Source organism: Zeus faber, assembly GCF_960531495.2.
Source record: "Zeus faber genome assembly, chromosome: 12".
NCBI classification, from domain to species: Eukaryota; Metazoa; Chordata; class Actinopteri; order Zeiformes; family Zeidae; genus Zeus; species Zeus faber.
Genome location: NC_137196.1, coordinates 14673879 through 14701004, shown reverse-complemented (window position 1 = coordinate 14701004; position 27126 = coordinate 14673879). Strand labels below are relative to the sequence as shown.

General features: G+C 44.4%; 1 protein-coding gene across 1 annotated transcript in view; it reads left to right on the top strand.

The window, feature by feature from the left end:
- The window catches only part of LOC307238104 (cadherin-2-like), a 57638-nt gene that overhangs the window by 25865 nt on the left and 4647 nt on the right, over positions 1 to 27126 (top strand). Inside the window, 13 exon segments of the mRNA XM_080010961.1 lie at positions 13591 to 13811; positions 16695 to 16862; positions 18043 to 18198; positions 19390 to 19534; positions 20196 to 20368; positions 21545 to 21682; positions 22116 to 22301; positions 22434 to 22687; positions 22964 to 23106; positions 23997 to 24230; positions 25480 to 25713; positions 25902 to 26062; positions 26064 to 26147. Of these exon segments, the coding sequence (XP_079867087.1) occupies positions 13591 to 13811; positions 16695 to 16862; positions 18043 to 18198; positions 19390 to 19534; positions 20196 to 20368; positions 21545 to 21682; positions 22116 to 22301; positions 22434 to 22687; positions 22964 to 23106; positions 23997 to 24230; positions 25480 to 25713; positions 25902 to 26062; positions 26064 to 26147 (2297 nt within the window).

The following is a 27126-nucleotide window of genomic DNA, read 5'->3' as shown; positions in this document are numbered from 1 at the left end:
CTGAATCTGACTAGGGACTGCAGTGTTTTGGTCGCGTTGTGGCCGACTGGGTAACTGAGGATTGCGTTTAGATTGAAAGTCTGAACTGCCTGTTTAAAGGAAGTATTAGTGAGACAAAGGTGCTTAGATGTATTACCCTGCAATGAGGATGTTGGGGGCTTTAGATTGGTATAGCAACTTAAAGCAGTGGGTATGTAAATATGTGTCAAGTGTGTGACGTCTATGATTATAGGCCACCTACCCCTGTCACGCATGCTGGTTATTATTCGTGGTGGCTGGAGCTGGCTCTTTGCAGCTTTTAATGAACTGAGTGTCGAGCAATTGCGTGGAGGATAGACAATTTGTCTGGATTTAATCACGCCCTAATGTACAGCAGCACTGTTCATTCCATCAGAATTGATAACGTTCAAAGACTTCCCGACTGGTCAAGCTTGTGGGAAACATCTTTGTATTCTCGCACTTAAACTTGCAAAGCGTTTATCCACTGTGCCTCATAAAAGTTCCAATGTCTTTTTCCTTAGTTTTGTTCCCCCTTCTCCATCTTGTGAACCAAAATGGGAATGTTCTTAATGTGTTTGCCAATGCCCAGATACAAATTAACTTAATAATTCAACACCTTTGCGATTTTGCATTGTTTAAAAGTTTTCCATTGCAGTAGGCAAGAGTGAGTTTGCAGTAACTACGTAAAACTTTAACACTCACAGTAGGCCTGTATTTTTTTTTTGGCTGCACCAAGCAAACAGGCATATATTTTTTAATTTAACCATTTCCACACACCCACAGTGTTTTCCAGGGTGGCGTCTGAGAGATAATTTGAATTGGGCGGTGATGCAAATGAGGTTTGGTGAAGCTTACTGATGCTTCTTTTTCATGTGTATTTATAACCCTATATACTGCATGCTGAAGAAGAATTTTGGCCCGAGAGGTGTTATTGATTTGAATTTATGTGGAGTTGAATTTCTGGACATCACACCAACAAATGCCAAGATGTGAAGTTAGTCTTTTGAGGGTGGCCAATGTTTATCAGAGCTCAAGTCTTCAATATGTTTGAAGTTTAGTTATCCAAGCAATGTTTATTTATGTTTGAGCATAAACCCTTTGAAACCCTTTCGTACATCTTTGCTCGAGTTAGATTTTAAGGCGTCAGAGCGACTATACACTAATGTACGGGGCATACCCTTGTTATCAGTCATATTGTACAAAGACTGAATGCGTCATAGCCCTCAGCAGGAGCCTTTCTGACGGAGGGGATTAAAAAGTTTTACAAGACGTGCCCATGAAGGAACCCTCACCACCATTGATTCGATCTCCCCTCGCTTTTTATGATGGCGTTGTGACAGGGGTGATCAAGGGGGGAACTAAATAACTTTGAAGCTGCGGTCTACAGATCAAAAGGATCTACTAATGCTAAATTACGGGTTGCACTCAGGCAGTTTAGTGACCAGCCCTCGTGATCCAATCACCTCTGAGAAATATACTATGCTCTGTGCCAATCAGCTGAGGTTCATGGCGATCAGCTGATTAGGTTATCGACCATTTTTTGATGTATGCTTACCTTTCTAAATGTCATCCAGGGTAATGGGAGAGCGGTTTCGAGCAAACACTATTTAATCCATTGGCCCTTATAAGTATAAATCACAGGAATAGTAAGTAACGACCTGTCTACCATCCCCACACCTAAATGTCAGTAGTCCGTCCGTTGTACGATATAAAGGCTCATGTTCTTATTTTAGCCATTGCTTCCAGACAACTGGTGGTTTGGTTGGTTTTCGTACTCAAAAAATACATCTTTGTGATAGACTATTTGTGTCATCTCTTTTCTGTCCTACACATAATATAAAGCATATTATGCACTGGGCAACAAATAAATTCTGTCCAGAAAGTATGTGATCTTAGATGCTTGGTACTCAGTTGTTTCATGTGCCATCAGAGCCACGGAGATGGGTCAGCCGGTGTCAAACTGGAATTGCTTCAGAGGCAGAAGCACTTCAATATTACCAGCACACAGTGGAGATGGATGCAGAAGGCAGTAGAGCGTATCCTAAAATGTGTTTTACTGCACTGCGCGGTCCCCAGGAAATGGCCTCTGCAATATACATGCTCAGAAAGTCCACACGTAAAATGGCTTATTATTCACAATCTGATTTCCAGAAAGACATTCCTGTGACTCGACCTGCCACTGGCCTTCAACCTCACACAGATTGCTTTTCTGTGTCCCCCCCCTCCCCCCGCCATCTTTTGTTCTTATTTCTCTGTCTCCTAGCACCCCCAACTCAGCGGTGGAAGCCAGCGCATATTGGACAGGTTGAGCAATGCCAGGCATTGAGAAGCCAATGGCGGGATGGAGAGCAATTAAAAACCTGTGACCTTTATAAGAGGCCAACATTGGGGTAAAGGACAGCTGTAACAGACACGCGGTTCACCACCTCGTTTCTAATAACATTGATTTAGATCAGAGCAGTTCAGCCAGCCGGGCCTTGCCCACCCGAGACGATGCCTGGGTAAGAGAGGACTGTTTTTCTTTTTTGACCAGCTTGACGTAGCCCATCGCTTAACATCCACTGAACTGTCTTTTCTTTTTTTTTTTCCTTTTAGCTGTTAGGATGACCAACCTATTAATGCTATGCTTCTGACAGTGAACCTTACCTGTAAAGTAATTGCTGAGTTGAGCTGAAAGGCATCTCATATTGTTGTAGAGGAGTTCACATCTTGGTAATATGGTCAGTTTAATACCCCACTAAGTTAGCCTCTATATCAAGCTGCTCGTCTTGATAGCTCACAGAACAAAATCCCAGTAGCTATGCGCTGATAACTGCTGAAGGATGTAGCTTAGCCTTATCAGCTCTTGGCTCCAGTGACACAGTAATCCACACAATGCTAGGCAGTCATTGCACTGGAAACCAGAATCATTTCATTCAGCCAACCGAGGCCCTAGACTTACTCTGATATCTTTGACTTTGCCTTTATTATTAATCCAGTCCTGGAAATTGTTCAGACTAATTTCTAGAGTCCAGGTTTCACATTGTTGGGAAAAACCTTGTCTTCCTAAATGACACCTACATGAGAAGCTTTAACAAAATACTACTTTAGAAGACACAGACTGGCCAACTATTGATAATCTTACAGTTAGCCATTAGGCCCATTGACCATTTACCAGCGGGAGATACTAGAAAGTGGTGGGGTTAATGTCCATTTTCTTTCGGCTACCCGCTGCTCAGTCACAATACAAAGCCCTTGTATGCAAATAGGGACGGGCTTTGTCTGTCCAAAATTTCATTTGCGGTGACTCTCGATCTAGTAGGAAGCTGATTACTTACCTTGTTGTTTTCCTTGGAATACAATAGTTGTCAAACAGACTAGCGGAGCCAGGGAACAATTTTCCAACTGACAACATGATTAAAAGTGCGTATGTGTGTCATGTTAAAAAAAAAAAAAAAAAAAAAACACAACAGTTGATATGTAGTTGATAGTTATGGTAGAACACAGCTGCCTTGCACCTTAGTGCTTAGTTTGGCATATCAGGGGTTTTCACATCGGAGGTGGGAACGGACACTTCTTACGACTTGCGACGTCTCTGCTGTGATGGTTTCTCAGTTTGTGCGCCAGCGCGGGCGTTCTGCGATAAGCGGGAGGTGGTCTCGCTACACTTTTCCCGCCCTCTCCATTCCACAGTAATTTAAACAGCAGTTTCCGAAAGGAGAAAGTGTTCCAACAATATGCATAAACTTCACAGCAAAATTCTGGGGCAAGCGGTCACTGTAATCAAGCTCAGAACACACGCCAGCTGCCTGCAGCGTGTTTACCCTCTCATGCAGTTCCTCATTTGTTTTCTTAATTGCCAGAGGCATTGGATGGAGGGCGGATACTGTGTTACTCTTTACCCAGAAAGAAGTCCTCTAACATATTTAGGCCCAGCTTAAAAAAAAAATTTGAATTCTTTGTACGGTGGCTTGGCAGTGCATTAGCAAAACATGTTCGAGGGCCAACGGTAGAATAGACAGCGTCGTCATTCTGAGATCCAAGCTTCAGCCATGACATTCTTCCACTGAAGAATGCCCTCTAAGGGTGTAGCTGCATAAATCTCACCTCATCATGAATCATTCACCAGGATTGAATCCAAAAATTGATTTACAAAATCCAAACGGATTAACAATATGACGCTTGCCCCACCCCACCACCACACATTTAAATCATAAATAAATATTGGAAAACAAATTGGGAATGATTAAATATTTGTATTGTACATAAACACACATGTAAGAGTTATCAAAGAAAAATAACCTTTTACACATTTTAGTTTGGGTGGTGAAAGTCTAGAGTAAGTTCCGCAGTACAATGGCAGTTGACTTTATTACCCTTGAGACTGTGGCAAATGTATTAATTTGCAAAGACTTAAAAACAAGTGCTGAGGTAAAGAAGGGGTATGGATGCATAATTTCGGGTAGCGTGTAGCTATGCTGTTTGAAAAGCATTAGTATGATATGCTTTCAGTGGTTTATAATTGGGTAATTATAGAATCTGCCGTGACGGTTGTTTTTCTGGTTAGGCAAAAAAAAAAAGTTGTGAATGCAGTGCGACAATGCTAATGCTCACACTAATTAAGCACACGCCTCCCAATTTCGAACAAGACCAAAATTTTACATCACTTCTTTGAGTCTAAACGGTATGATTGGTGTGGGCCACGCCGTCGGGGCTTAAAGAGGATATTTTAAACACCAGGGCAGGTGTGGACCGATGCTCCATTTTACACTATCTTGTCCTCGGTGAAGGGGGAGGCGGTCCCTGTACAAATCCTCGCCGACACATATTTATGCATTTCGTCGGGGGTGTTCTACCACCCGCCCAAGGGGGTTTTCACCGGGGCCGGTCGGCATTTCTCAACAGCTACTGATGAAACACCTTCGCTGAATATTTCTCAGCTGTCAGTGACATAATTTCTCAGAGATGAATGGTTCCAATATTATATAGTAAAGTACCAATAGTATGTTTTTGTTTGCCAATGTAATCTGTTTCCAACACAGACTATTGACGGCATTTAGCATTTTTTATCTTTACTTTTTGGTCCGTCTGAAGCTGCTTTCCCACATGCGCTGCAGCCCTGAAATTATCCGGACATTACCCGGAGGAGCTTCATGTGTAAACAAAAATGTCCGAATCCGTTGGACTGGACATTAAACAAACTTTACCCAGCCAGCACCCTAGTACAAAGTCTGCGTCATGTCTGATTGAGCGGTATGTGGCGCATGATAGTGATGTCATCAACACGCCTACTCCCTGAGGGTGAAGAAGGGTCATTGACAGCCTAAGATAAGAGGACAAAGAAGAAGATAATACATGTTTATATTGCGGATATGTCCGAATACACAGAGTATCAACGCAAAAGTCACATTTACTGATAAGTCGGTAGCCTGGTCCGCCATCTTGAGTGAACTGTAAAACTCATGCGTCATGAGTCACATCCTGCCTCATGCAAGCTCTACCCCAGCTCCGCCCCAATTTTAACATTACCAAATTGCCTATAAAATTCTACACTTTATTTACACGCCCTCCTAGCTTGGAAATGTTACATATATAACGTTTCCCCACACAAAACCATCAAATGGAATAATGGAGACATTACTGTTGGAAAAAGATCTTTGAGCAAAATTGTGTTGATACAGGTATTATTTATGGGAGTGATCTCTTTGATGCCAATGGTTAATTGTTTAGTTCTAAACGTGTTCTTCATGTTAAATCCTTTCCTGTAACAAGCGGAGAATTTAATTATGGAATGAAAACTATTCCTAATGGTCTATCCCATCTAATGAAGAGTCATCTTCAATTTCAAGAGGCACTAAGGATAGAACCCCTTTTGATGATAAATAGTACTGAGATTAGGAATGCTAAATGCAATAATAAACATACTGTACATAATTCATTCTATGAAAGAATACGATTAAAGATTAAAGAAGTACACATCAAAATTGTACACTATATATATATATATATTATATATATATATATATATATATATATATATATATATTACACACACACACACACACACACACATACACAACGAATCTATATTTCTCAAAATTCCTTGATATTGAAAACAAATGCACTTTTTTCAATGAACCAGAATCTTTAACGCATTTTTTTTTTTTTTACCTTTGTATGCATTCAGTTACTTTTTGGTCTCGAGTGGAAGATGAAATGAATTGAAAAAATACTTTACGAATCTCGGAACATGGACTTGTGGACACTAAAAACAGTAATGAAACTCAAACTGTACGGCAAACTCTTTAAACAACATGTTTTGTTTACGTTCACTTATTTTAAACATGAATTTATGTTAGTGAAGATTGTTTATCCTAATTGTGTTTCTTTCACACTTGGTTTTTTGTATATGTTGAGCACGCCTGCACTGTTACTGGGATACAAAGGAATCTTTTCGCCAGCTTTGGCCAGGAAAGGAGAGACTTGCTCACATGCTTTCCACCAGCTTAGTGGGTCTTCTGTGAGTGCCAGAGGTGTAACCTCCTGGTATCTTTTCACTTCCTCAGCTATGGCAGATAATGATTTTGGTGTGGCTCCAACCTCACCATAAGTCTTGACCAAGCAAGTCTGCTAGCCCACATGACTTCCTCTTCTTGACTGGTATGACAGGGGGTCCGGGATCTTCTGATGATCCTCTGCTTCTGGCTCAGAGATGGTCCGCCGTCTCATTTCTTCCTGTAGAACACACACAGACACACACACACACACACACACACACACACACACAAACAGAATAGATGTTTATTTTAACTTCAATTAAGTATGCAGCAAATGTTTCTCTTTGGTAAAGCAAGACAGTCGTAGCTAAATAATATTATAGTTCATTTGTCTTTAAGTTTTAAATAAATCTTTAACACTATGACAAGTGCAATATTAGTAGAGCAGTGACATTTCTTAAGTGGGCTACAGCACATTCTGCCATTTGATTTAAATGTTTGTTTACCTGAAGGATTGTAGCCTCAGCAACCACAGGTTTCCCGTCTCTCCTCTGGGGACAGGAACGGCAGGGTGTTAAACCGGGGGTAAAGCAGTGATGCTGTGTCGAGGGTGTTCCTCTTGACTATACTGGCATATCTCCCCTTATGATCTTGGCTGATGCTTCGTTTGAGGTCTCTGACCAGCGCTGTGTCGCCACTGTTGTCCTGCGTGACAACTGTGCGACCAGCGGTGCTACCAGTGACTGAGTAGGATCTTTTTCCTCAGACGTCGCAGTGGTCGCCACCTGCATCGCCTCAAGGCCCTGACAATTTCTTTGCCGTTCACAATAGGCTTGTCTTCAGCATGTAACAAAAGCCTTCATTTTCCACAACATTGCATGGACACATGTCTTTGCATATGAAGTAGGTGATGGATTATGTTATTTTCTTAGCTCGCTCAGAATTGGAAGGTGGCTTTGTCAAGCCAGTTGTGTCCAGCGTTGGTTGGTTTTTCGGTGGAGCTGATTTAACATTGTTTTTTCTCTGGATGGTGGTATATGAGGTGAGCCCTGATGTTCGTAGTACTCAGTATTTTATTTTCATATTATAGTCCTTGCAAATGGCATGTGTCATATCCATGTCCTTCGTCCAGTCCTTGTTAAAAAAAAGGTTTTTTTTCTTCGCTTATCCCACCAGAAAAAACCTCAGCACCATTTAGAGGACTAAAACGCAATTGCAATTTATATAATAAAATATTAATACCTGGTGTCTGTGTATCGAGACAATATCGCCACGCAAAATACAGCAATACTATGCGGTATTGATGTTTCTCCCCACCCCTATTTCTGTCAGCCAATGGGATTTGAGCTTTACTTCCAGGTTCCGTTGCATTTAGTTTCTCATATTAGAGCTCCAAGGCCTAATTTAAAAGTTTGTTCTGACTTTCGTTGCCATGCCCCAAGCCTGTTGGGGACACGGACACTTCATCGGGACACTGCACGCGGGGATGTTTTGTTACATGTAAACGTCAGAAAATAAAATAAAATAAATACATCTACAATAAAACACATTACTTTTATTGTTTTGTTTTTTTTGGAGAAACAGAGCGGATCGCGCACCACACAGGAAGAAACAGAAATGTTTTTGAAATACTTACATTTCCATTGACTGCAATTTCTTTACGGACAACTGGTATTAATTCCGCTTTTTTTTTTTTAAAGATTTATGCTGGTCTTTAAGCCAACAGAGCATTTCCCAGCGGCACTTTCTATTCTCCAGCCGTGGGTGGAGTTACTCAGAAGGGGGCAGTCTAATTCTACGGAAGTCCCACTTGACGTAGGAAGTGGCTACAAATCTGAACGGCTTGTTTCACAACATGTTTTCTCAAATAGAAAGCTTACAAAACACTGACTGGGTTGTCTTATTTGGCAGTTTGTGTGTTAGTAGGCCCATCGGAGACACAAATGTATGTGGACAAGCACTGAAAAAGTGAGTTTCTCATAATAATAGGTCCCCCCTTTCACAAATACAACAACAAATTCAAGCAAATGTTCGGGGATTGATCTAAAACCAATAGGTGGGTGGTCAAGGCTGAAAATATGTTCAAGATCGTCCATCTTCATCAGCCTAAGTCGTTTACATGGCTTCAAAGAATGAATTGATTTGGAACGAGTGATTTGATTCAAATTTACTCGACTCAAAAGTAGATTTTGAATTTTTAGACCCCTCTACACTGGGCTCCAGACAAAGAGTGTTGTTGGATGGACAGGCCTACTAGAGTTTGAGAATTAGCAGGCAGGCCCGAGAACATTCAACTTAGAATTTTTTCTGCAGTGGTGTAGCGGAACAAAGTTGATCCATGATCCGTATGTTCGCGCCCCCCCACAGTTCGGCACGCATGTGAACCGCGGATTAATTGCAAAATTTAGCAATCGTAGTGAAAATTTGTTTTACTGCCGCTGTTACTTTTTAAAGTAATAATTCCCTACAACTCAAAGCAGAGTTGGAGTGAAAAGAAGATAGACAAGACAGATGCGTGCTTTTTTACTCTGAAGCCCAATCATTGCTTTACGGTACGTTGTGCGATTCTGCTGCTAATTTATAACATGTAAATGCACGTGTCCGCATCCGCCCTATTGGAGCGGTCTACATCTGCTAGTAAACAAATACAATGTATATTGGTGCTGACTTCTCTACAAAATTGACCGTAACTTTCTTAATTCTGAACCGATTTTCATGAAATTGACCTTGTTTATAAACGTGAGTAATTGAACACAGTACTGGTTATTCAGGTAATTAAATTCAGTTACTGGGCGGGAATCGAATCATATTTTTTCATTCACTACCATATTTAAAGGAAGACTGTATCATGCCTGTCTGATGTTGCACTTCCATTTAACAATTGAGAATTGAATATTTTATATATTTTAAGATTTTATTTAAACATTGTCTTGTATGTTGTTTTTAGTTAAGACCATGGGCAAAACGTTCTTGCTTTAAGTGTGTTTCAGAAGCTATCTATTTATTTTTTTAACAATTTAAAAAACTAATAATTATAATTTTTTTAATATATATATATATATATATATATATATATATATATATATATATATATATACTTTATATATACTTTTTTTGCTGATCTGAAAAATGATTCGATGCTCAAAACCATGATAAGATCCGGACAGTGAGTTTTGTGATCCGTTGCACCCCGAGTTTTCTGTAAAGTCACAGTACAATCACAATCTTTTTTTCTTTTTTTTACGCGCTCTGCATACCAAATGAAATAAATTGTCTGTCTCTCTTTATCTGGGTCTCTCACTCTCTATCTCACTCTCCCTATTTGTGGTTTGTCTGAGTTCCGAGCTATCACGTGATGGAGCAGACAATAGCGGGGCACTTTGGAGAGGTTAGCCTGGGTTTTTGTGAAGCCTGTCAGTGATGGGGGATGGGGTGCTGGAGGGTGCTGAATAGGATCATTCAGTCGGAGGTAATTTTGGGCCCCGGTGCAGGGCTTTAGTTTGGCCGGCCTTTTTGCTGACAGACTTGTTTTTCTCTTTTTTTTTTTTTTTTTTTTTTTTTTCTTTTCTTTTTTTTTTTTCTTTCTTTTTTTTTTTTTTTTTTTTTTAACTCCCAGCAGCCCCCTCCTCTGCTGCATCGGCATTTCGCTCCAAACCAAAGGCCTTTATCTTTGTGTCCATGACGACATGTCTGATAGGGTGTGGTAGCCAAGACCCCAACACCCCCCACCCTTGTTACCTTTGGGAGGCTATCCATCTTGGTAAAGATGGCTTTTGCAACTCCCAGGTCTTAAACGGTGCCCATGCATTCTGATGGTTTTATAAGCCCCCGGACTGTAAGTGATAAATGAATAGACACACGCTGGACATCCCCATTCATTATCATAGGGAATGGCGTGGCCCCGCTGGGAGTTTGTGCAACGCTTGCCATGGCGGCAGACTGGCGCGGAGCCTCCTGGAGGTGCTCTGCTGGCCAAAATCGCAGGGACCACTGAAAAGCCGCGGCGCTGCTCCACATGAGGCCTGGGCTACAAAGGCTACAGTCCATTGCACCCCTGCTATCACACATACGTTTACAAAGAGCGTATTGGAAAACCAGTAGAATGGGTCGTACAAACACAGTCCATGCTAAAGACAAGGGAAGACCTGTGAGTCCAAAGCATCAAGATAGGTTTCAAATTCAGAATTCAAAGCTGCTTTTCCATATTAATAGGCCTATATTGTTTTCTATGTGGCCTTTTGTCAAACAGTTGGTGGTTACTACAACCACTATCATTAAAGCCTTTGCATTGAACATAAGAACAATCACATTTGGTTTTTTTGGTTTTTTTTGCACCATAAAAACATAAAATTGTTCAGTACGAGTGGTGGTGGTATAGATTGTCTAGAATGGTGGAATTTTGGGCTTTTGACATTAATCCGACCCCCTTAAACGGGGATAGTGTGAATGATACCCACTGCCTTAAACTTTTTGAAGTCTCTCAAATCTAACAACTGCCCACAGCAGGGAGCTGGGTTATTTTGTCTCCCACTCTGTATTCCACCGCTGTCTGAGCTTCTACAGACTGGAGGGCTGGAGAGGTGATTGCCTCAAGACTTTGAATTTACAGTCAGGCTTGCTTCAAGGCAACACCTTCAGAGAGTGAAGGTCATCCATCTTTCTGAAGTTGGCTCTGCCCGTTTCGATCAGACAACGAAAAAACATATTGGGTACAGGTACTTGCACAGAGACAGAACAGGAAGCAAAAATTGCCCTGGACTTTTTTTACCTAGACTAGCCCATCACAATCAGGATACTCCACCACCCCCGCCCCATCGACGCACATACAAACACGCCAGCCCTTGATACCACCAGTAAGCATAATGGGTGCATAACTCTAGGCTACTTTAACACTAAAACAGAGCTATTTTAACAGCAAGTAAAAGGTTTGTTGCCAGCAGGCCACCACTGTGAGGATACCATGATAGATTCAGGCAGTCAGTGTTTCGTGAATATCTGTATTTGAACAGGCTGTATCATCTATTTCAACACCAGAAAATAAGTCCGAAAGCGATACACGTTGTCGGCCCCTTTTATTATGAGGACTGGTGCATAATCAAAGTGGGCCGGCGAAGCAGATGTCTGTGATCTCTCTCGCTCTTGTTTTTGTATAAAGGGCTGCTCAGGCGGCCCACAGAGCGACCGGCTCACCAGGATTTATCCCGGTGCTCCCAATGGCCAGTCCCGAATATGGTCACAACAGTAAAGTAATGCTGTTTTCTGAACTTCATCAACTAATCGAATCAATTCTCATCAATGCCTCTACCAATTTGGTGATAATTTCCACATTACTCATGATTGTTTTTGGAATGTTTCTTGTGTGTAACTATGACTCATCGATAGTCTTCCCCAAAATATTGTCAAATTATTAATATTTAGATGTTAGAAATATTGTGATATTTGATTTTGTCTCTCGGCTGGCCCTGCTGTCTCTCTTCCTCTCTACCCCACTTCCATTCTACTTTCACACTTTTATTTGATAGCCAGGTGCCAGATTAATGTCTACATTTTTTAATTTAATGTGACACCTGTCTGCCAAAGTCAGTTTTTTTTGGGGGGGGGGGGGTTGTACATGTCAGTATTATCTTTCTCGGAATACATTTAAATAATGGTCCTCTGTTGAGGAAAATAATTTGATGTCCCTATTCCCTGCTGTGTTGCTTCTGCTCATTGGACTTGGCGGTATTGAATAAGAAACAAAAACAAACAAACCCCAAAAATACCAAATACCCCCCAAAAAACCTTTTGTCAATGCAATAGCTGGGGAAGTGAGAAACTCAGCACTGTCACCGCTGACAGATTTGTTAGTAGCAGCTCGTGTGTGTGTGTGTGTGTGTGTGTGTGTGTGTGTGTGTGTGTGTGTGTGTGGTGGGGGCTCTTATCATCTCCCCCAAATAAATTGGCCCCGGGGTTAATCCTTTTAAGTTGCTGCCGACTGCAGGCTGAGCCTCCGCGCCACCTCACACGAGATCCGGCGAGCTCTGGCATTTTTGATGGTGCTCTGAAGACACGGGCGCCGTCCCCATGGCGGCGGTAGCACAAAGCGAGATTAGGTACCCTCCTCCGAGGCTTCTGTTAAGTAATTCCACATCCGCTTTAATAATTCAAAAGAGGCACCCGCCATGGCTTTGGAGGAGCGATGTATCTTAATGTTGTGATCTCTAGGAGGCTAGGAACTCCGGCATCCTCCCTACGCTGTTTTGAGCACTATAAACATGCAGGGGGCAGGTGGGGATGTTAGGAAAGGTTTCCACACAGAGTATCAAGGCGGTGACGGCGCTCTGAGGTGAGGCTTTAAGTTTGTGTGGGTGTGTGTGTACGTGCACGCGCACCTACCCTCGGCTGTTGGCACTGCACTGTCACTCACCTGTAACAGCAACCGATGTCGTACCGCGGCTGCCGAGGATCCCAGAGCCCTGAGCCTCCGCGAGAAAGAGAGACCTTCTTTCTGTCTGCAGTGTGTTCACATTGATAAAATAATCATCAGACTCTTCCACCTCCCGGGGAGCTGAGTATTGAACGGAACACAAAGCAGAACGCCTGCCTTTGTCACAAGGGACAAAAACTACTATGACACATCCTGACGAACCACATATTGTACATGGTTTTTTATGTGTATTTCAACCACTGGTTTCCCAAAACCCCACAAATAATGGCGTTCGGACATATCGGGTTTTAAATTGAACGGTTTCGCATATAATGTGCTTTCGTAACGGCCCTTCAGTGGCCAATCTCTCTTATCTGTCTCCCTCTTTTTTTCTTCTCTCTCTCTCTCTCTCTCTCTCTCTCTCTCTCTCTCTCTCTCTCTCCTTCACCACACCTGTTTTGAGCCATACCTTTGGGGCACAGCTTGAAGTGAATAATGTATGAGCGGGAGGAAGCCTGAGAAGAGCCTTTGTGGACGTCTGCAAGGCCTTCCTTCTGTCAGTCTGTCTATCTGTCTGTGTGCGTCTTTGTTTCTCCGTCTCCTCGTTGTTGATTTTCTCCCTTTGTCCCCTGCTTTTCCCAACATGCTTTTCGCTAAATCCATCTCTCTTTGTTTCTTTTTTTTTTTTTTTTTGGTTTTATTTCTCAGTGCGGTTCTTGGACTGCGGTCGCGGCGGCCCGGTGCAGCTGGTGAGCGAGAGGCCGTCTGACTTCCGGATCGAGGCCGACGGGGCGGTCTACGCCACCAGGACCCTCCGGCTCTCCGAGCTCCAGGGTTCCCCGCTGGTGATCCGGGCTAGGGACGCCACCTCGACGCAGGAATGGGAGACCCAGGTCCACCTAACGGCCTCCACGAATCCCGGCCAGCAGGTGGGCAGAACAGCCAACCCCAAGCCGCAAATAATGTCTTGGACCTATTTGTTGATCATCTTGTTGACTCGTGTCGAAATGTGGAACAATCAATTCGGCGCTTGCGTCAAATAACTTTCTCTTATTAGCCGTGCGGCACATTCACAGATGACTTGCTCCCCTAAATTGTAGCAGGTGTTCCGGGAGACTGGATGAATGCACGCTAATTAAAACTTAATGTGTCGTTTTACCGGGAGCACAAACATATACTCATCACGGTCAGTGGGCAGGTCAGCGCAGATGCAGAACAGAACAGCTCCCCTATAAAGTTGATTTCCAATGAACCCCGCCTCGCGCCGGTGCAGTTATGGCCCCGTCCGAACGGAGACACCATTTGGGCGGTAGGAAGCATCTGTCTCGCCTTCCGAGTGCCGTTCCCAGTTGCAGTCGCCTGCAATTAGTTGGGACGACCGTGCGCCCCGCGTGTCAACATTGCGGCTGGCTGTAGATCAGAGGAAGTGCTCGAACATTCAAACATCCCTCCCCCCTCCCCCCATGTAACAGGAAAATGAAGACCAGCCGTTGGATTACGAGATCTTCTCCAATTAGATTTTATGTTATCTTTAAAATAACAGGAATGCCAATCCACTCCTTATTCTGTCCTTGTTAGCCGGGCTGTAAGCGAGCCTTTATGTGCATATGATCGCAATCATCGCTCTTGGATGTGGGATTAGAGGCTCGCTCATGTCTTAATGAACAGCCCTAAATACAATAACAAAGTACCCACAGTGCCTCACCTCTTCTCATCTCCAGGCACATAATTAATGGCAGAAGTAGCCTTTTGAAAGTGTGCAGTCTGCCAGATAATCTCATTAAAGACGGGTTTTGTACTTTCCAGATTAAAAAGTAACGCTGACAGTTATGTCCAGTTACTGTCAAAAGTAACGATGACAGTTATGTCCAGTTACTGTCAATGCTGCGGGCCCGGTGCTGATCCACCGGAATGGAATTTAACTTGTAGCAGGGGATGATTTAGCCGACCTTTTCAAAAACAGCATCGTTAGCCTGTGACACTCATTTACTATAGCGACTCCTGCAGGTATGTGATTTTAATGACGCCATTAGTTGCCGTTGTCATGGTTCTAGAGCAACACATACATGTCCCCAAAAGATAAACCTTGGTTGGCAACAGTTTTTCTTTTATTTATTTATATATTTTTTTTTACCTGGATGGAGATGCATAGATGGCATAGGCTGCTTTGATTAAATATTTATTTTACTTTTTCCTGCTTGCGTGCATATCTGGGCATGACTGAGCTGCCGGTTTTGCCTTGATTGATTTGTAATGAAATCAGGGATTGACTTTCCCCCCTATCTTGTAAGTTTTACGAGGTCATAAGCGGTTATCTTTCTCCCAGCAAAATTATTGTCATGAATCATCACGCATCTCTTAATCACATCAGCGATGAGATTTTATTTTTTTTATTAGGGCCGCGAATGCATCAACCCCCAGGGAAACGTTTCAATCAATGGCAACCAAACAATATCCTCATTAAAATGGAAGTGACCTCCCCCAGAGTCGAACCTAAACTAACTTCAGCGCGGCCCCTCAGGAGTGAGGATTTCAGACATTACCATCCCTTCCACAAACTCTCAGGCCATTGCTCAAACCTACAACTCTCTTGAGTCGGCAGTGGTCTGCAAGATGGAGACTCGGAAGATGGAGCATCCGGGGGGTGTTGAGAGCCGGGCGCAGACCTCAGTGCTCCGGAGATGGATGCTTGTTGGGCCCGAACAAACCCCCCACGCCGTTCTTCATTCCAGACACACGTCGCAAATAATTACTGCTCTCACTGGCGCCCATTTTAATAGGGTAATAGGTATTTCTGAGGCATGCCCCCCTTCCCTATCTGCCCGCCTTGCCTCTGCATTTCCGATTCGTGAAAGCAGAGTAATCAGATTGCAAACATGATTAGTGGAGGCTCTCCGACGGCTCTCCTGATCTCCGAGGAGGAGGGAATGCGACATTTGGGTTGTGTTGTAAGGTGGATAAGCGATGATTAATTCTTATGTTTGTCCTCCAAAGATTTTTTTTTTTCAATTTTATTTTTTTTAGCAGCTTGTGACAGCTGGCAACTTTGTAACCAATCAAAATTTAAGCCTACTGGCTCCAACAAGGGAAGAGGGCCCCTTCTAGACGCCTCACGATTCCACAAGAATTACGGTGATCGTTTATTGACTCTGACAAGCTCCACGCATTGTTTAGTCTTGTTTTCTCGTCCTTCCCACCTTGTTTTGTTCAAGGTTATTTTAACTTTAGCTGGCATTACTTCAGTCTTCTCAGTCTCTCGAGCAGCGTAGGCAATTTGAGCCATCTGGGCGTTTAGTGTCTGGCTTGCAGGTACCATCCTCCTTTGTTTCAAACCTCATTCATTACAGCCAAGGGAGGATGGCAGATCCATTATGGCTGCTGGTGCGTCTGTGTGGGTGCGTTTTATTAGGACATGAGAGGAGGTCTGCCATTTAAAGTAAACGGGTGCTGGTGGTGGGGGCTGCTGCAATGGCCAGAGTAAAGCATTTCAAACACTCACTTAAAAGCAAATCATCACACATCGCCAGGAATATTTGGGGCCACAAAGAACTTCAAAAACGCATTTCAAATTACACTCAATGACATTCAGGAACATTTGATAGGTTTTCCAGAGGGTTCCCTATACCATTTATAGGAGCCAGCCTTTGTTTCCTATAGTAGGCGGAGATATTAAAATATAGACGCCACTAAGGGGTTTACCAAGGTGCCTTACATAAAATAATAAAAAAAAATGTTTGGCCGACATGTGAATGGTTCTGGTTTTGTTTGATGGCACTGGCGGTCTGGTTCCTGAGGTTTATTTGGTCCATCAGGTCCAGGAAGCCGGTGCCGCTCCGGTTGCATCTCGCAGCTCCAAGGAAATAGTGTTCCCTTCACGCCACACGGACAGCCAGCTCCGACGCAGGAAGAGAGACTGGGTCATCCCCCCAATCAACGTCCCAGAGAACTCCAGAGGCCCGTTCCCACTGGAGCTCGTCCGGGTAAGACACACACACACACACACACACACACACACACACACACACACACACACACACACACACACTGCTTACGACTTAAAAAAAAAAAAGCTTTTTGGCTTGATAAGACAACCTTGTGGCTCTCATTGCCCCGGGCTTCCCACGCAGTAAACGAGAGACACACTCTAGCCTTCAACAAAACGCTTGTATTTACCGCACTTTGCTAAAGGTCGCGATTCTTGTTCTGGGGATTAGTCAATAGCGATGTAACATGGCATTATTTAGAAGTGGAGAAGAATCTAAAGTGCTCAAATCAACAGTGGGGTTTCTCTGCGGTTTGCCCGTCAAGACTTATTCTCCACAACCCAAGGAAGCACTCTGTCCCATCCATCCATCCATCCATCCGTCCGTCCGTCCGTCCGTCCGTCCATCCATCCATCCATCCATCCATCCGTCCATCCATCCCCACGACTCTTCTCTTCCCTGGTCCTACAGAAAGTTTGCCCTGGTGATCCTTCTCAAGCCGGCTAAGAAGCAGATATCTCAACACAATCCTGACGGAGTGCTTAGTCCCCTATATACCATTGCTTTGTGCGATATGTAATCCAGATGTATTAGAGGGGAGGTTTCTGGGATTTAATGGATGATCTAAGGACAAGGGGAGAGCCCGTTTGCTCACCATGAAAACGAGGGGGTTAGATCCTCCTTACACGCCAAACTGGATTGAGCGGCTTAGTCCAGAACACAACGCTCAAATGCAACACTCCTTCTCACGGACATATGGTGTCTTTTAGGCCTACGTCATCTCAGGCTGGAGGTTAGCCAATGGCATTATTTATTGTCTCTTGACGTTATCATATTCAGATTTTGCAGTCTAAAATAATGAATCTAGCCAACAAATCTACATTGTTTTTGCAATCCGTTTTGAATTCATAAGCAGAGATATACTGTATGTATGTGTGTGTATGTATGTATGTATGTATGTATGTATGTATGTATGTATGTATGTATATATATATATATATATATATATATATATATATATATATATATATATATATATATATAGTGCACCTGTATCGTAAAGGTTAACAAATTCCTCCCTATCGCCCCAGTCCTAACAAACACCTCACTGTCACGGCTTGAGTTTTAAGTCACCCTAGTGGATTTTCCCCCCGTTAACAACACAATCGCTCCCCAGATCCGCTCAGACCACGATAACAGCCGCTCCCTGAGGTACAGTGTGACGGGCCCTGGCGCCGACCAGCCACCCACCAGCATCTTCATCATCAACCCTATCTCCGGAGAGCTATCGGTCACCAAGCCCTTGGACAGAGAGCACATCAGCAACTTCCACGTAAGTCTGAATTTCCGGCACTCATCTTTTCAATCATTTCCGTACTTTTGTTTCTTTATTTCGCTTCTGTAGCCGTGTTTTTTTATCGAGTGGAACATGTTTTTCTCTGGTCTTGCTGTACATTCCTGTCGTTGGCATGTGATCAAGGTTCCTGCGTAGCCCAAACAGCCCCTTCAGAATCTGAAGACAGAAGGGAGGCAGGGGGGTTGGGTCTGACTTATCCGTCTGAGAATTTAATGGATTCGGTATGAGACCTTTGGATTACAAAAGGCCTAGTTAAATATATGAGGATACCTTCAGCTGCTTCAGGTTCTCTTTATATTCCGTGCCCAGTTTTTCCCATCAATCCGGGCCATCACCTACGCAGTTTTTAGCGTTTAGTGTTTTACCTTTAGCGCCTTACATCTTACCTTAACCAAGACTTAGAAGTAGACTTCCATTAGCGTTGGTTTTCTTTGTTTTAAATTCATAATCATACAGTATATAACCACAGTTCATTAAATAAAAACTCTACGCCGAGTAAAATCAGTCTCAAAAACCAAACCACATTTTACATTTACTGTCAAGTACTGGGAGATGTTATGTAAATAATGAACCGCAAGCCCAGAGGTCCAATCATGTCATTTGTCAGGTTTCTGTAGAGAAGGGCGTGTTTAACTCTCGCCTCTTTCACATTGAGTTGTGGAATTTCAGGCCTTGCCCATTGTGAGGAACCGAACTGTCAGACACAGGAGTCGCGGGTAGATTGAGACAAAAATTTGGATTTTATTGGCCAAAAAATATAATCAACTTAGGATGGCCGCAAAACAAGCATAGGGGGAAACATTAACAAATGAACTAAAGTAGGATTAAACTAAAAATGAGGTCAAAATAATTTCAACACGAGCTAACATAAAGACAACGACAGACACCGAACGGACCTGCCCGAATGAAACCGGAGGGAACAAAGGAGCAGAGCCAAACCAAAATAGACACAAGAGCCGTGAAAGAAATATCAGAAACCAAATTGTTTGACTCTAGATGTTATTAAACAAGGGACTAAATAATATAAATTGCACGTGTCTAAATGAGTGCACAATAAATCATCCATCATCCAAAAATCCTGAATCTATAAAAACAATTTTTGTGAAAGTAAATGAGCCAACTAAGCAAAATTGTGTTTTCTTATTTGTTTGTTTGTTTGTTTTTTAGCTGAGAGCTCATGCGGTGGACCTGAACGGCAACCAGGTGGAGAACCCCATCGACATTGTGATCAATGTCATCGACATGAATGACAATAGGCCCGAGTTCATCCATCAGATCTGGAACGGCACGGTCTCCGAGGGTTCCAAGCCTGGTAGGGTCTCAGACCAGATGCCGGAATTAGCCTGAACCTCCAGCCACTTTGTGCGCAAACCCGGGGAATTTTATGGTGCCTCCGGGTTGGCGCACAAAGTGGCTGGAGGTTCAGGCTTCCAGCCACTCTTGTGTGCAAACCTGGGGGTTTTTATGGTGCCCCCGGGACGGCCATTTTGTTTCCTCGGCAGCTGTTGAGCATTGATGTAATTTGTTCCACTTGTAACCTAATGACAAAGTGACTCGTAGCGAGAAAGTGAAATATATTGTCAGTGAGATGAGATATTACAAAATATTTTATATAATATACAAATCAAACAGAGCAAAAAAAACAAACCAAGGCATGAGGGTAGCAGTCTCTGCAAGGCTAGGCTATTAGCTTGGCACTAGAGTAAATGCTATGCTAATGAGTAAGCTAATAATGGGCTAATTGGAAGGGCAATTAGGACATGTATCAGGTAATATAAGGTCAAAAGGGCCGACAGTGGAATCCATTAGCAATATAACCACTACATTTCTAACAGGCTGTCAAGTGATGCTGCGTTTAATGTGGAGGAGCTAAACACAGGAAGTTAATGAGATGCGTGTCGCCGTGGAAGTAACAAAGTTGTTTGAATGACAAAAGCACGCCAATCTTCCCGCTTTGTTTCTCCATCGCGCAGGGACCTTTGTCATGACCGTGACGTCCGTGGACAAGGACGACCCCAAGACGGCCAACGGGATGCTGCGCTACAAGATCCTCTCCCAGAATCCCGAGAGCCCCACCTCCAACATGTTCACCATCAACAACAAAACAGGCGGAATCATCACCGTGGCGGCCGGCCTCGACAGAGAGGTGGGGCTCTCCCTTTCTTCCGGCTTTTCATTCTTCTCCTCCTCTCTGTTCCATTCTTTCAGATATATATTTGACCTTTCACGGCGCTGATGCGTATACGTCTCTGTCAACTTCCTTTTCTCTCTGATCATTGTCTTTGCTGCTTTTCGGAGTCATACCTGTTCATCCAAAGAAGCCGTGGGTATTTGCATCACCGAGCCGTGGAGCTTTTCTAGGTTTAAGACGAAAGAGAGCCTGGTTATTTTTGCTAATGTACGCAGTGTCTCAGAACTAATGAGACAAGTGCGATGCTGCTGAATGAGCCTAATAAACGAATAAACCTTATACCTAATAAACTTATTTACTCATACATGTCAGGCCAACATGCATCATGGAGCCGATAAATGTTTCTCCCCATTCCGTTCTTATATCTTGCATTGTGTTTATTTTTTTTGTCTTCCCGCTACAACACCCTTTTTATTTTAATTTGCTAGCGCCGCTACCGTGAATAAGACACACACACAACAATTGAATAAAGAAGTAAATAAATATATTACGCCACAGCCAGTTGTTATAATTCTGGCAAGAGCAATCTGGCGAGGCGGCCGCTCAATCACGGCCGCCCCGAGGACGTGATTTTATGTCCGCCAGTTGCCACTGTGAAAATAATTTGCCCAATTCTCATTACCCAGCCACTGGCCTTCACCTGCGCAGCTCTTAACATGAAAGGGGACATTCGTTACCTCCCAAACCTCCCATCATGCTCTGTGACCGGGTATGTTGCCGAGGTACAGCCACACATCCTCGCATTGTGGAATAAATGGGGACATAAATGGGAATCCAGTGCCTCCCACATTCGATGTAATTGGCCTATTCAGATTTAAAGTTGTAGTCCACCTCAAGTGACCCAGAAAAAATATGAATTGATCAGAAGAAGAAATCATTTGGAGAGAAGAAAGTCGCCGTCTTAGTGCTAAGACGAGGGTAAGCCCTGCGGTTTCCAATGGAGTTCTGGGATTTGTAGGGTAATCCACCAGACACAAACGTGCCGTGCATTTACACTTTAAAGAAAACTTTAAAGTGTGAATTATTATTTTTTTTCTTGTGCTTTTAAAGTCGTGGGTTCAACACAGTTGAGTGTTTATCATTGGAAACTATGACAAAAGAGTAATCCTTCTTTCTCTCCTCCCATCCTAGAAAGTGCCTCAATACACCCTGATCATCCAGGCCACTGACATTGAGGGCAACCCCGTGTACGGCCTCTCCAACACGGCCACCGCCGTCATCAGGGTCACCGACATTAACGACAACCCGCCCGAGTTCACCGCTGATACGGTAGGAAATAGATTGATGTGCCTGGGCCGCCTCTCCCTCTCCATCCCAACCTTGCGATATGTTGTTCGGCCATTACTCGCGCGCCGGATTCTGCTTGCCCCAGCGTTTCCAGGCTCACGCAGGCATACCAGTGGCTAGCCGGGCGTGAACTTTCATATCCTCCCACCCCGCCCCACCACCAAATGTTGACACATGCAAGTACTGGGATGGGGTGGCGAGTCCATCAGACTGAATGAGGTGGTTTAGTGCACTTGTGAATCACCGAAATGGCTTCTGCTACTGTTGTGTTATCAGGAAAGGGGAGATGGTCCTGATGGGGGGGGGTGTGATTACAGTATATATACTGTATATATGATGTCATACAATATTAATGTCACAGCGGTGTCGCTAACAACCCCGTCGCTTTACTGTTACTCATGGAAAATTCATGCAGTTTTTTGGCGAGGTGCCTGAGAACCGGGTGAACTACATCGTGGCCAACCTGACGGTGAACGACAAGGATCGGCCCAACACGCCGGCCTGGAACGCCGTCTACAAAATCACCGGGGGCGACTCCACCGGCAGGTTCTCCGTGCCCACCGATCCCATTACTAACGAGGGCCTGGTGACTGTTGTCAAGGTGAGGGAGATGTTTAACCGGAATACATGGGCTCCAAGCCCTCGAGATGAATAATTTGTGGAGCGTTCATAAGTATCCTCCATAGCGCCGATTGGGTTATTGTGAATTCGGCTATGGTCCTTTTGCCCCCAGCCCATCGACTACGAGAACAGCAGGACGTACGTGCTGACGGTGGTGGCCGCCAACGAGGTTCCCCTGGCCAGAGGCATCCACTCGCCCCGGCAGTCCACGGCCACAGTGTCCATCAGGGTGCTGGATGTCAACGAGAGCCCCTTCTTCGACCCCAACCCCCGGCTCATGAAGCTGGAGGAAGGCATGTTGCCCGAGTCCACGCTGACCACCTTCACCGCCCAGGACCCAGACCGCTTCATGCAGCAGAGCATCAGGTATTTGGCGTGAAACGGAGAAAGAATTTCTAAGTCGCATTAAGTAAGGCCGAGTGGAAACATGGCACGTCTTCAAAGGAAAGGAAAATAGGGGCAGTAAATAAAACTGCTAATTTGAACTTAACACGCCATTTTTCAAACACTGAGCTTGGAATCTTTCAAATTCCCTTTAAAAAAAAAATAATAAATCCGAGAGACTAAACAAGACTGAACTCATTATTTCCAGCCAGCTAATTGTACTGTACTGAACCCCCCACCCTTATTGTCCCGCCACAGGTACTCCAAACTCTCCGACCCCGCCCACTGGCTGAGAATCGACCCCAACACTGGCCGCATCACTACGATGGCCGTTCTGGACCGAGAGTCATCCTATGTGAAGAACAGTTTGTACAACGCAACATTCCTGGCGACTGACAGCGGTACGTACATCACTGCCTTTTTTAAAAGGGTAGTTTAGTCAAAGATGCCAAAGTAGCTTTTCTTTTCATGTTCACCTTTTCCACCTACAGCTTTTATGTTCTGGCAGTTGTTAGTGTTTTTCTTTTTCCTGACGTATTTCAAAGACACCGCGTCAGTTGAACACATGCCCCCCCCCCCCCCCCCCCCCCCCCCCCCCAGTCAACTCAAAAGCAGCTTCCATGCTTGAAGGTCAAACTTTTACCAGCCGCTCGATGTTTGGTACAGAGGTTAATGCCGTGACGCTCCCCCACCCCCTTCCCTTTCCTCCACTGGCAGGATTTACCTCTGTTCAGGTTTACCCTGTTCCGCGGAGCATGGCTCGGGCCAATAGGCTTAAAAACCCCAACCAATAAAGAGGTTTCTCGGCTCTAATGGGTCAGGATTGGATGACTAGCTCCTTTGAACGTGGCCTGAATGGCAAAAAAAAACAAAAAATAAAAAAATAAATAGAAGCCTCTTAGCCTCCGCGTGAATACATAGAGGAGCAGGAGAGTGGGCTGACAGTGGGAGACAGTGGGCTCAGTCTGTGTGTTCAGGCTTTAGTATTCCTGTCCTGTCCCGTGTCCTTCGTCAGGAAGACCATACACAACCCCTACCCCGCTTGCAAAATGTTCTTATATCTGTCATTTTCTGCCTTTGAGATTTCTTTCTGAGATCAGTATGGAGTTGGCCGACTGCCAAAGGATTGGAGCGCTGTTTTAAGAAAGTGCCCTATTTCACCACGAGCCTGAGAAACTGAAAACGTTGTATTTCCTAACTGGGTAATGGCTGAAGAAGGGGGTATTTCAGTCACGTACACACCTTTCCGACGTCGACCGTTTTGGAAATATTTTGATGTTCTCGCCCCCAGGTACCCCGGCAGCCAGCGGCACGGGCACACTGCAGCTCTACCTGCTGGACATCAACGACAACGCGCCGCAGGTCTTCCCGCAGGAGGCCGAGGTGTGCGAGAAGCCCGAGCCCAATGCCGTCAACATCACGGCGGTCGACGGCGACTTGAACCCCAACGCCGGGCCCTTCGCCTTCGAGCTGGCCCACCGGCCAGCCGACGTTCGCAGGAACTGGACCATCACTCGGCTCAGCGGTGAGTGGGGGTTCTGGAAATATCAATCACCCAGGTAATCTGTACTAGCAAAAACCCCAGTTTATATATAGTTACTAGTGTTACAGCTATTAGAACGTATCCAGTGTCTGGTGTCAAAATATTATGTTATTCCTTCCATATCGGACAGGCACTATATTAGAACAGTAGAATACTAGAATTGCTTTTTTATTTATTAATATAATTGTTTTTATTATTTATTATTTTATAAAATAAAATGTTATTATATATTCACTATTTAACATTATTATTATTGTTGTTGTTTTTATTATTACAATTATTATATTACAGTATTATACTGTATATTCACTTCATAACTAGTGCTACTGCAAGTGCTACATATTCTTTCTTACAAAGTAAATGAGTGAATCACGTTTTGGGAATCCCATGGGGGCATCTGACAACTTTTCTTTTCCCCATTTACCTGGAGAATTTGGAGAAGTCAGTAGCGCTGTTAATAGTCCACAAGCTTGCAGTTTTAATCTCCAGATCTTGACGTGATCTTGGTACATCTTTTTTGGGAATTTTTTATGAAAGGTGGGGCTCACAAGGTCAAGTGCGGCCATGAACCAAGATAGAACCATCACATCTCGACATCATTTCTAAATTAAAATCTCACATTTGTCGATGATGAGAACACGATATAAATAAGATTGATAACAGACGTCATCCCAGTTCAAACGGTCCTTTAATTGATTATGCTAATTGGAAACACAAATATGGAGGAGAATGATTCATTTGCAAGGCGATAGCGGTGAAACCGCCCGAGCTGAAACGCATCTTAACGGGATAAAAGCCGTACGGATTATCGCAGCCAGTAATTCAGCCTAAGCTGCATTATCAAAAAGGTATTCAGTAGATTTGTATGCTCCAAATCTAAATCCCTCCCCCGACGTGTTTTGGGATTAGATGGAGCTGACGCAACTTCCAGGTGAAGGAAACGCCGCTTGCGTATTTGTGTGTAATAAGGTCGTGATCATAAATGATCGTGTTTTGAGTTTTGATTTTTAATCCCCCCGGAAAATAGGCTTTTTTACGATGGGAACAAAGTTTCTCTGTCTTCACCACAATAGTTGACGTATAGTCAGTAGTTGGCGCCCTCTCTCTGGCCTCTGCCCCACATCCTAGTTCAATCTGATAAGGGGGGAAATTAAAACGCTCAAATGCCCCCAAGAACCCAAATATCCCAAGACCCGCTCACCCATCTTCCTCCCCTTTTTGTCCCCACCAGGCGACTACGCCCAGCTGAGCCTTCGGATCGGCTTCCTGGAGCGCGGCATCTACGAGATCCCCATCATCATCACGGACTCGGGCAACCTTCCCATGTCCAACACGTCCTACCTGCGCGTCAAGGTGTGCCAGTGCGACGTGCACGGCGACTGCACCGACCAGCAGCACATCATTGCCGCCGGCCTGGGCACGGGCGCCATCATCGCCATCCTGCTCTGCATCATCATCCTCCTCAGTGAGTTAGCTAGCTAGCTCCCGCTGTTAACGGGGGATTATCGCCAGCGCGGGAAAAAAACACGAATCCCAGATTACTGCGGGATTACCCCGACAAGACCCCCGTACATGTTTCAAAAAACACCGGACTGGATTAGGTTTGTATGGAAATATGTACAATGAAATGTGAGACTCTCTCTGGCTCTGCAGTCCTGGTGCTGCTCTTTGTGGTGTGGATGAAGCGCAGGGATAAGGAGCGCCAGGCCAAGCAGCTCCTCATCGACCCCGAGGACGACGTGCGCGACAACATCCTCAAGTACGACGAGGAGGGCGGCGGAGAGGAGGACCAGGTACAACCAGTCAGCCCGTTAACAATCGAGCGATTCATACGGGCTTCGATTTGAGAGTATTTACATGGGTATCAGCCTTTACGACTTTGAACCTTTGGCAACCGTTGTCACGCCGAGACCCCTTTTTTTCAGGTAACCCACGGAATTTGGACGGATCGCTATTCCGTTCAAATACGACATTGGAAGCCTGGCGACCTTGACGGGTCAGAGACTTCAAAAAGTCACTTTCAAAAGATACCCAGCCAAATAACAGTGCCTCATTGGAATATAACAGTAATCTCACATTAAAGGGGTTGTGATTACAAAGCTACGAAACCGCGATATTCGTGTAGATGATCTAAAATGGAAGCAGACAATCTGTTATTGAAGCTCACATTAAGCGTTTGATTGTGAACAGAAACATTTACAGTACGTAGCCAAAAAAAAACAAAAAAACGGAAATTCAATTGTGACCTCTCGTTAGTCGAGAGGAGTCGTTTTGTAGCGGTCCGTTTTGCCGCTGCCGGCCGAGGTCGTGGTCTGGCACTTTCGGGGACAGACGTGGGCGAGACCCCCAGTCTGCCCCGGCACGCCGCTGAATTAGCCTCCGAGACTTTGTAATTGAGCAAATGTGATGTGGTTTCGAGGCAGGCGTCTGCCGCGGCGTAATGGCGAAGGTGACAATAATGACGGGGGAAGCCATTAGACAGCTGCCGGCGATTAGGAAGGCGAGAAATGGCTCACGTTCACATTTTGGCATATGGAAACTCCCCGTTTGAGACTTTTTAACAACCGGGGGGGGGGAGAATGGTCTCGTCCACGGCAATTGAGTGGAAATGTCCCTGACTGCCCTGCCTCTGGTCTCGCTATCTCCCACCGAGGAGGAAATGGAAGTGTCCAGAGCGGCGCTCGCTCCCTGAGTGGACGCTCATCTTTATCTGGGAAAGGTCAACATTTGGAAATCCATATACAAGCTAATGTAACAAACTAATACTTTCCTGTTTCCTGTTTCTAAGCAGGTTAAACCCCGGACAACCTGTCTTTTGTTGAGGTCTTTTGAACCGGATGAATTCATTTTCCTCCTATTCTTCTCTTTCAATGGGAGC